Consider the following 10823-nt stretch of genomic DNA (forward strand, 5'->3'; position numbering starts at 1 on the left):
ACGGCATCATCAACACCTGCCTGAGTCACACATGCCCACTCAGCCCTCGTGGAAGAAGTGTCGAAAAGGTGGAGCTGAAAAGCTGAGAGAGGAAAATAGATGCAGCTGCTGCATCGTGAACATTAGTACCACCAACAACTAACCAACCAGCCTCAGGGTGCTGGACTTGGGGTGAAACCCTCCATGCATGGTCAAGAGCTTCCTGGACTTGATGTCAGTGGCTTCTATCTCCTTCTTTGGGCAGCTTATTATCCCAGCAGGGTACCTGATCACGGGCAGGGCGTACGTGTTGATGGCCCGGGTCTTGTTCTTATCGTACAGCTGACTCCTCAGGACTTGCCTGACCCTCTGCGGGTACTTGGTGGTTGCGGTTTTTCTAGCGACCTTTCCATGACTCCCACAAGACTTTTTTGAGCATGTTGTAAGCTTTGTGCTTCTTTGGAGATCCCAAAGATAATTACTGGTGGATTTGGATCAATCTTGGTTTTACGAATATTAGACAGACAGGTGAAGATGTCACCAAAAACCCTGAAGCCTCGGACAAAGTGCATTTCCATAATGTGTCATACGTTTTTCACAGAGGGGGGAGCAGTCTGGGTACAGTTTGTGAAGTCTTTCCCTTGAGTAATGTAACCTGTGTACAATCTTATACTGAATTAGGCAGTGACGGGAATTAATAAAAAGCCAAAAATCTTCCGATAGGGAAATCCCAAATTCCTTTTGGATGAATGAGTTGAAGGTGCACTCATCTCCTGTAGTGCGTCATAGAATAATGAGATTCTCTGTTCGGACCCCGGCTGTCACTAAGGCTTCCATCCAAGGTGTCGGACGACGTGTGCGGATATTATTCCGTAGTTGAAGATATCTAAAAAAATGGCTGCGCTGTAGTCCAAATCTATCTGTTAACTGTTGAAATGACATGAAGGCATCGTTTGAATACAAGTCTTTTAATTTACGAATTCCCAGTTCCTGCCACACGTTGAAAGCTCCGTCTGCACATGATGGAAGGAAAGAGGGGTAAGCTGTAACATACTCATCGATAGTGGTGGTATGGATCTCTGGTTATAGTTATAGTGTGCACTTGTCAAGGGACTAGAAGTAATATTCCACCAACACAGTAAGGAAGGCAGTGCTGCAGACCGTGGGGGAATAACGCTGTATCGTCAAGTAAGAGGGAACTTATTCTTAAATTTGATGCCCAGTAATAATGCAGGCAGTGCAAGTCCTCCAAGGCCTTTACAAAGATGTTCTTTCTTTATTCTATGCGTTTTCCAGTTCCATATAAACGACATAATAATGGCATCCAACTTTTTGAAGAAAGATTTGGGCAAAAAAATCGGGACATTTCAGATATTGCGGGAGAAAGACCTTACTGAGTTCACTCTTCCTATAAATGAGATAGGGAGCGTCCTCCAAAACTGGATGTTGTTTTCTAGCTTCTCCAGTAGAGGGAGACAGTTTTCTTTCACTAGTGAACTACATTTTCTTGTTATTGAGATGCCCAGATATGTAATTTTTTCACAAGTTATTTTAAATGGTAGAGATGTAAGCCACTCACTACTTTCAGATTTGATGGGCAATACTTCACTTTTTCCCCAGTTGGTCCTGTAACCGGCGAAGGGGCCAAATCTTGTCCTAATTGAAATTTCTCTGAGACAGCAAAGAGATAGGGCCACTCCACATGATCAAGTGCCTTTTCGGCATGTAAGCTGAGTATAAGTAGATCCTGTTGCACCTTAGAGGAGTGAATTATATTAAATAGATGCCTTAGATTATTAAAGGAACTCCTATCTGGTATAAAGCCTGTTTGATCTGAATGTACCAGTTTATCTATCACCATACTGAGTCTACTCGCTACACAGCAAAATCTCCAGTGTTAAATTAACACTTTTGACAGTGTTATATGTTTAAAAGTAACCTAGTCAGTTTTGAAGATCAACAATGGCTGACACTGAGCAGTGCTGATTTTCTAACACTGGAAAATAACTTCCAGTGTTAGAAAATCAGCACTGCTCAGTGTCAGCCATTGTTGATCTTCAAAACTGACTAGGTTACTTTTAAACATATAACACTGTCAAAAGTGTTAATTTAACACTGGAGATTTTGCTGTGTAGTGTTGCAGCCAGGACTTTCTGATCCAAATTTAATAAAGAGATAGATCTATATGATCCCACTTCCTCCAAGACTTTACCTTTTTTGGGGAGTACAGTAATAACTGCTTCATTCAATGTTGGTGGTAAGGTGCCCACATTGTATGCATGGTTGCACAGTTTAAACAGATATGGAGCAAGTTTGATCTTAAACTGTTTGTAAACCCATCTGAGTTTGTAAAGCCCCCTGTCAGCAGAATGAACTTAAAAAGTAAAGTAAATTTACTTTTTTACTCAAACAACTCAAATCAAAAATGGACTCACTCTATTTGCAAAACAGTGAATGTAACACATGTAAAATTAACTGAGCTTCTAACGTGTTTTTAATGCCTGTTGACTAAATACAGCACAGCTCCAGAAACAGCAAAGACAAAGAAATGAGAAACTGTTGAGCTGCAGGACGTTGAGAGGGCAGAGCAGCAAAGACTTTACATGTACTGAAGGTCTGGATCACATGCTGAAGAATCTGTCGTCACTCTGAAGTTCAGACTGGCTGTTTGCTGTGTGGCTGGATGACGATGATCTGATCCCAGTTCAGTCTGTACGGCTGTTGTTTCTGTGTGATGGAGGATCACGGGCCGCTTTCTGCTCCTCTGTCTCTCCTCTGTTTCTCTACCCGTCGAGCTGCAAGAGACAGAAATGAATATAATGATGTTGGATGATCACAAAGCACCTTAGAAAACCAACAAACATCTGCACTAAAGCTGAATCATGTTAAACTTCAATGAGTCTGAAAACAGTGATGATGAGAGCACAGAGGCTCTTTGAGCTCGTCCACCTTTCCTCCAGGTAACAGCAGGGATGCTGATCATGATGATGAAGCAGAGCAGTCCGATCAGTGTGCGGACAGTCATGTGACACAGCTGATCAGCAGCTGGAAGACAAAGAAACATCTGGAATCAGAGCCTCATCCACCACACCAGGATTTGTCTGCTGGAGCTGTCAGTGGTTTAATTCTTATCATACCTGGTGGTGGCAGTTCTGTTGTTGTTGTTACCATTGTTACCACTGTTGCTGTCCATTCAGTTGGTAAGAGTGGTGGAGCTGGAGGTGGAGGTGGTGGAGGTGTGGATGGTGGAGGAGGGGGCAGTTGGGGTGGTGGAGGTGCCTTTTTCCTTCCAGCTCCACAGTTTGTCAGGAGGCAGAAACAGCAGTTTGAGGTATCAAAGTGTTTTTGAATGACCGTGGAACCAGGAGACAACAGCAGTCACAACATGAATTATGTGATGTGCAACAAAAACATCTGGTATCACAACTGAATAGTAAAGTACACCCTCCCCCACTCGCCCCCAGCCATTCTTTGCACGTGTTAGTTTCTTTGTTTCCACTTCCTGTTTTATTTCGCTCGCTGCTTTTCTCGGCCACCTCGTGTATTTCCCTTTTTTGCCTCATGCTGAAGGATGTCTTATTTCCTAAAATGAATGAGGAGGAGCAACATCCAAGGATACATAGGTCTATCCTGTCAGAGATAAAGGAGGCATAATGCACAGCTGGAATATACAAACCACAACAAGGACTCTTTCCCCCTTCTCATTTTATAATTACACGTCCTCAATAAAAGGGTTTGATGTTACCTGATGGGATCACGGTCAGCTGTCCCCGAGTCTGAGACGGCAGCTCTCTGAATGTACAGGGACTTGTCTGCAAACACACTGTAATGTTTAAATCCATCATCGTGTTTCGTGTTCCAGGAACCGTAAGCTGTAAGTACACCGACCCGCCTTCCAGCACTCTCTCTGCTCCACGTCACTTTGCCCCTTACAGAGCGACGGCAGCTCAGAATGACCTGCTGATTCTCCTGAACGGCTTCATGGATGAAACCTGCAAACACAGAATTCGTAATAAGACTCTGACCATTTACCTGCCCGATGCAGCGAGAGGACATAGAGTCCGCCAGTACAAACCAAGAGCTCACAGTTTAACACAGACCATCATGAAAACAGTGAAACAAGGAGCAGATTAAACTGTTTGGTTTCAGTAAATGTGCAAAGTTCTTACCTTTAGTGACATTAGAGCCAAGAATGAAGACAATAGGACTGCAGATGATGTTCACCTTCATGTCAGGATGGACGGAAATGATTCACGAAAGGCCGACAACAGGAACTCTGAGGTCACATATGTAGGTCTCTGGTGTGAGCTCTTTTTATACATAGCATCTAAACCACAACAAAACACAGTGTGCAGTGTTAGCGTGACACTAAAGGTGGACACACATATGTACAATTGTTTCTGTTGGTGTCACAGATCTCGGGGTTGGACACTGTCCTGATTCTTTGACTGAGTCTGGTTTTCCAGCAATTAACTGAAGAAACACAAAGATTTCTACTCAACAAAGTGAAGCAGAAAACCAAGTCACGTGACTCTGCATCCAGGAGCTTATTATGAATCATAACCTTACCAACTTTAATCTCAGTGATCTACAGGACATACTTGTATAAGCTGCATGTGTAGAATCATTTTAGTCCAAGTAGAGTTTTGAAACCTTGTTCCACTATGGAAGCATCTACCACCATGTTTTCAGACTCTTAAATTTAGGATTCTTTGATTATAATAATGGATACATCGTTTCTGCTGCACCAGATTTCATTCATCAACAAAATTACTGTGATGTGACTGTCAGTCATTTGCACGTTTAAAGGTTTCAATAGTCCGAGCTGTGAAATAGAGCGTGCACGTTCATTTGCTCTCAGAAAACCACATGAGCTCACTCACCACAGACCTTCAGTGCACAGCACAGGTTAGACCGCTGGGTTAGTTTAGTGCGACAACAAAACCAGGTGCATGTGTTTGGTCTGTGCTGTCACACTGACCTTGGTCCTGTGAAAGTCTCCGTGTTTTAGTCCCATTTTCACCTTGAAACAGTCCCTTACAGGAAAATCCAGGAACAGAAAAACATGTTTTTGAAATTCCTGTTTGTCTGCAGCAGATCACAGCACACCTGTGATCACCTGACATGTCTGCTCACACACCATTTTATTTTACAGCTGGAAACTTTTATTTATTTTTATTAACTCTCCGAGTGCGTCACTAGGAGGCGCTGTGCTCCACCTTCCACATAAAAGCCACAGCAGTACACCGGAAAGCAGCTGCAGCTCTCCGAGTTCCTCATTAAAACTTCCCCCTGCAGCGCGCAGCACCTGCGCCATCCTCAGGTGTGCTCCCCGTGATTAATAAAAACAAAACCCTCGTGAGGGGCTGCAAGCTGCCGCTTTCGCTTTGTCCCCACTCACGCTGCACTGTTATGTAACGACTCCCACGCTTCATCCCCAAAACTAAAAATGAGAGCCCCATGCCAGCCCCGCTAGCATCGTTTACTACCACGCGGATTGTTTTGTTTGTGTGTGCACACCGGCTTCTTCTTAAATTCGCCCACAAACTGGACATAACGCAGAAATCACATCTCTCTGCCTGGATCCACGTGAGTTCACCAAAACTGTTTTTCTACTTCTAACCCGTGATTGGCTCCCCTTGCCTGTCAAACCCTGACATTCCTAGCGTTCACTGGCTTGCTACACATGTCAATCAAAATACGACAATTCGATTGGACCGAATCACCTTTAAAGCCCTTCCTCACTTGTTCTTCTCAACGATAGGCTCCCTGGCAACCCAATAGTAGTCTCTGAATTCTCCTATTGGCCCAATATTTAGTCAATCACACATCCCTGTGCTGTGATTGGCTTCTCTAGCAGACGTGGGCGGTAGCTCTGCCCAAAAGAAGCGTTTCCTTGTGCTGTCATATGCGACGTAAAAGGCAAGGACCTACAGTTCAAGAGGATACAGAAAGTTGACATAAATAAGGGAATTTAGAGCAAATATATATTTGATTAGTTTGAATTATAAATGATATCTTTACGTCACACCGCCCAGCTATCTTGATGCGGACGCTGGAGGCGGTAATCTGTCTGTTTGTTTAGCTAGCTGCTATCGAGCCTCCTGCTCTTCAAACACACCGCCTGCGGGGCGATGAGTACGGATCTGTTGTCGGACTTGGACAGCCGCTTCTTCGCGGATAACCTGCTGACGAGCGAAGACTGGGGTGAGGCAGCATTTTGAAGCATTAAGGGTGAGGCTGAAGCATTCAGAGGAGGCTGACGTGATAGCGGGGGTGTGGATGCATCGAGAAGGCGAGGCGACGCAAACGGGGTCGTCGGAGCGTCTTCGGCGCTTATTGTTCTCACCGTGACATCTGTGTTCACGACAGAACTGGTCAAATATATTCGTATATGATGATTTTTGGGTTGCGTTAGAGCGCACGCGACTGCAGGGCTGTCCTGTGCACGCGCTTCCTCCTTCAGCCTGCTCGCCCGGACGCGCCGGTGTGTGTTCAACACGTTGGCTGGAAACGTGAGCTGCTTTAATTTAACCGCACACTTCGCCCTCTGCGTGTTGTTCCCCCATTCCCGCTAAAAACCCGCATTAAACCGCGTACTGTTGACATGTTTCAGGGCAAAGCTCGAGCCGCGGTCAGGGGGAGGAAGAGGGCTGTCACGACTGTCGTGATCAGCGCACGCTGTTATCGCGATATCTGCTGGAAACTGGTTAAAAAAACCTCATCAGCCTCCTCTTATCTCCAGCTTCACAATAACCCCGAGAAAGGTGGTGTAGGCAGGTGGATGCAGGTGGAGGGTGTGCTGTTCCCTTTGTTAGAATAACATGTCATGGATAACCAGTCAGATAGAACAGCCGTGCTGTAGATGTAGCTCTCTCTGTTATGTTAACATTTTTAAATAAAAAAACACGTTTCCAGGATTTACCTGCCTGTTAAACAGTGAAGTAGGTTTACAACCCGTTTTATTGTAGCTGTTAGACCAAAGAATTTATAGCGCCCAGTTTCATCTAATCTCACCTGAGATTAGATGAAACTTTAATGATCCCCCTGAGAGAAGTGGGTCAGAGCAGCAGCAGGAAGAGTGAAAACACCTGAGAACAAGAGACGCTTATAAAGGACAATAACGTGTAAAACTCAGCTATTTCTGACCAAAGTGCATGCATGCTGTATGTATGCACACAGCAGCACAGGAGGCGGAGTCATCAAATACAAACTTCTGTGTGTAAAAAGTTTAGGTTTTTTATTTTGTTGGTAAGAGAAACTCTGCTATTATTATCCACAGATCAGTGTGTATTTATCAGCTTCTAGAAAATAAAATGGTATCAGCATCTATAAACATGACAAAACAGTAAGAGGAGACATGAGAAACACCATTCAGCCCTGCTGTGTGTTAATGGTGCATAGTTTGTCCACAAGGGGGCACTCTGCAGCTTCCAGCTATCAGGACATTTAATCTTTCTTAATCACAAAAATATCCTGTATTAGTCAGTAAATCATTTTAAAATCTCTGAGCTCGAGTTCTGGGATACTCGAATACTTTACGCCGTCTCCGGCTGAGCTGATGGACTCATTTCTAGTCCTGTCCATCTGCTCACACTTCAGCTCCGCCTCCTGTCTCCAAACCATCACAGCAGGTCTCACCTCCATCTTTAAACCTGCTGCTGTCCTTCTGTCACAAATCCTGTGCAGAGATCTGGAGGATTCATAAAAAGTAAAGATCACATGCAGAGTTTTAGAGTGCTGCTCTGACAGCATGTGGCTTCAAACTCCAGGGTGTGAGGAAAGCATGACGGGAGAAGCAGAGTTGACACCATCGCGGTGTGTGCGTGGTTGAAGCTGGTTTTGTTTTCTCTCATGTATGTGGACTCGTGTCTCCTGTAGATGCCTGCCTGTTCCAGTGTGAGAGCATGGAGGAGGGCGAGGACGGGGACTTCGGCCGAGGCTTGAAATACGACGCATCGGTACGTTCGACACACAAAGCTCACCTCACATTGAACCCGACACCCTGCGACCAGCACTTTCACACGGTGATGAAATCCAGTGTGTAGCTCTGCTGCTACACTTACAGCTAATCCTAGATCATCAGCACTGTCAGATGATGTAAGACCAAAGTGTTCAGCCGCAACATTAAAACCATCTGCCTGACACTGAGCAGTGAAGACGGCTGTGAGTCTGCAGGGCTGTGTGGGCTCTGCCTCTGGGACCAGGCCTGCTGGGACTCGCTGGGCACATTTGCGTAGCCTCACAGAGCTGTGAGCTCATTATTTGACTGTCTGATATTTATGAAAATGACGACGCTGAGCCCAGCGATCGCTGCCTGATTGGGTCTTTCGAGTCGCTGCACTGCTTCCCTGATTCGTCACTCTACTATCACATGACCCACAAACACATCCTGGATAGCAGCAGATCAACATGTACAAGAATAAACGGACAAATAATTTCTGAAGTAGGGATCATTTGAGTTTTAACAGATAAATTGATTTTGCTCAACTACAGCAGCTTTGCATGAGTGACGGTTTAAAATAAGCCTTCTTATACTTCCACTGGACCTCACTGCAGCTGCTCAGTTCATAAGCTGTCTGAAGTGAACAGTTTGAGTTTGCCCCACAAACAGGTTTGAAGAGCAGGGCGTGGTTTCTGTGGCCGAGACCTCCATATAAGGAATATTTCCCCTCTGTGGCTTCAGCTGCATCAAGAGTGGGAAACAGCTGAGACTTCTAGACATGTTTAATATCTACATCAGCCATCGTAGCTGCACAGGCAGGAAGACAAAGAAAAGCAGAAGAAGCTTTTTTTAACACCAGAATCTTTGTTTGTTTCTTTGTTTGTTTTTTAAATAGAAAAACAAAACTTTCAAAGTAAAAGTTTGTTTTTCTGGATTTTGGTTCTTCAGATTAAAAGTCTCTGAAACAGACTGACACATGACTGTTTTGGTTAGCAAGCTGCTGTGAATGCAGTGTTTGCTAGTTTAGCTGTGAGCTTAAAGTGCTGCAGATGGTGATTAATAATTGTTATGACTTTAACGATCAGCGGTGACGTGGCGTGTGTTGCGGAGCTGCTTCCTGGTTGAAGCTGCAGGTTCAGCAGGATGTTTCCTGGTGTTTTGTTATCTGTGATCTGCAGGACGTGACCGACAAGTTTACTGAATTGCAAACAGTTTCTGCAAACGTCCCACCTTAAAATAACGATGGAAATATTTGGCGTGCTGCTTTGGCCCTCAATGAGGAGAAATGTTTGCTTCATGTTTATCACCTGCTTCCTGTGACCTTTGACCTGAATTGAGTTTCCACATCACAGCTCCTGATGCTTCATGCTTCAGCAGATTTACGTCCTCACAGAAACTCAAGTTTTTGTCTGAGTTGTTGTAGCTGCAGATCACAGCTCCGCCCACTTTGCTGCTTTGGTGACAGCGGTGTGATAATGAGACACACACACACTCTCGTTTTGGTATCTTAGTGAGGACATCTAATTGACATAGGCGTTCCCTATCTGCTAACCGTTAACTATGAATGCCTAACCCAACTGTGACCCCGACACTAACCCCACACTTTAAGTCTCAAACATGCAAACTCGTGAAGACGGGCACGTTTGGGCTGTTGGTCCCCACAAAGATATCTAAACAGGCGCACGCACACACACACAGTTGCTGGGACTGATTGTTTACTTTCTTTGCTCGCTCTCTCTCTCTCGCTCTCTCTCTCTCGCTCTCTCTCTCTCGCTCTCTCAGTTCGACAATGACCTCGTGCTCACCCTCGATCCTGACAACCCTACGTCGCCCTGGCGACACCTTGACGACAACCTTCTCACAGGTACATGGCGGTCAGCGGACCGTGGCGACCTTAAACCACCACCGTTTAGTGTGAGTTTGATGTAAATGAGCTGTTTCCTGTGTGTGTTTTCTTTGAAGCTGACGCTCCGGCCATTAAAAACGAAATGACAATAACGCAGCCGCTGCCGGTGGAGATGTGTAAGTCCCTGCCGGGTTTCTTTTCATGGGGTTTTGGATCGTTTGTACGTTTCCTGTGGTTTCACTGTTTGTCGTGTGCAGTGTTTCAGGTGAAAGCAGAGCCTCCCTCGCCCACGTCCTCGCTCGAGTCCGAGTGCTCGGCCTCTCCACCTGAACCACAGGTGTGTCTCAGTCAGTGGGTATATTACAGAAAGCTAATGAACACAGACGGGTTTGTTGTGGCGGTTAAAAAGATGTCCTCGTTTCTCTCTCCTGCTCAGATCACCATTAAAGGCGAAAATCCTCCAACTCCTCCCTACATGTACGGAGACGTGCTGTCGCCTCCTCTAGGGTCCATGGAGGTTACCGTAGCAACAACAGCACCCCCAACACAAACCCAGATTGCTGCGGTGACACAGACGCAGCTCCAGGCGCCGCTGACGACGCCGATCCCGGCGGTCATCGGCGGGCTACAGACGCAGGCTACAGGTACGAGCGCTCGCCTGCTTATCCACTGAAAGCAGCCAATGGGAAATCTGGGTGTGGTTTGGTTGCTTTGGTGATTGGTGCACGAGCGCAAGTTTTCCAGGTGTGGCTACAGAGGACCAGTGTTAGCTTAATGAGCAGCTTCCCTGGCTGGGAGTCATTCTCCACGTCAGGAAGCATCAGAAACATCAGGCCTGCTTCTCCAGCTTCGTGTAATCAAATGTAACCGTTGTCCAAGAATCAGACCAAAACAAGATGAACGTCTCCGAGGCGCCTGGTTAGCTGCTGTGACACCGAGGTCAGACTTTAGCCTTTTGACACAGTGGTGGACAGTCTGGAGCTCAAAGTCTGATTCAGGGTTCTCAGTTTAATGAGCTGTGATCAGCTGATGGCCATGGAGTGATGTAACAGC

At 45.7% G+C, this 10823-nt stretch overlaps 1 protein-coding gene and 1 long non-coding RNA gene across 2 annotated transcripts in view; one reads left to right on the top strand and one right to left on the bottom strand.

The window, feature by feature from the left end:
• Positions 1 to 2455: 2455 nt before the first annotated feature.
• LOC106456481 (uncharacterized) lies at positions 2456 to 5659 on the bottom strand. The gene is made up of 5 exons (XR_001290586.1): positions 4961 to 5659; positions 4149 to 4306; positions 3117 to 3971; positions 2929 to 3024; positions 2456 to 2774 (listed from the first exon to the last, which is right to left on the bottom strand). It is a non-coding gene; the product is annotated as an uncharacterized LOC106456481 (long non-coding RNA).
• Positions 5660 to 5733: 74 nt separating this feature from the next.
• atf6b (activating transcription factor 6 beta) overlaps positions 5734 to 10823 on the top strand; it is an 11846-nt gene continuing 6756 nt past the window's right edge. Inside the window, exons 1-6 of the mRNA XM_005750320.2 lie at positions 5734 to 6186; positions 7861 to 7940; positions 9707 to 9788; positions 9887 to 9946; positions 10028 to 10107; positions 10207 to 10414. Coding sequence (XP_005750377.2) covers positions 6114 to 6186; positions 7861 to 7940; positions 9707 to 9788; positions 9887 to 9946; positions 10028 to 10107; positions 10207 to 10414 — 583 coding nt within the window. The 5' untranslated portion in view covers positions 5734 to 6113. The remainder of the gene's footprint in view (positions 6187 to 7860; positions 7941 to 9706; positions 9789 to 9886; positions 9947 to 10027; positions 10108 to 10206; positions 10415 to 10823) is intronic.

The sequence above is a fragment of the Pundamilia nyererei genome, unplaced genomic scaffold (assembly GCF_000239375.1).
Source record: "Pundamilia nyererei isolate P.nyererei 1_Seehausen unplaced genomic scaffold, PunNye1.0 scaffold00268, whole genome shotgun sequence".
NCBI lineage: Eukaryota > Metazoa > Chordata > Actinopteri > Cichliformes > Cichlidae > Pundamilia > Pundamilia nyererei.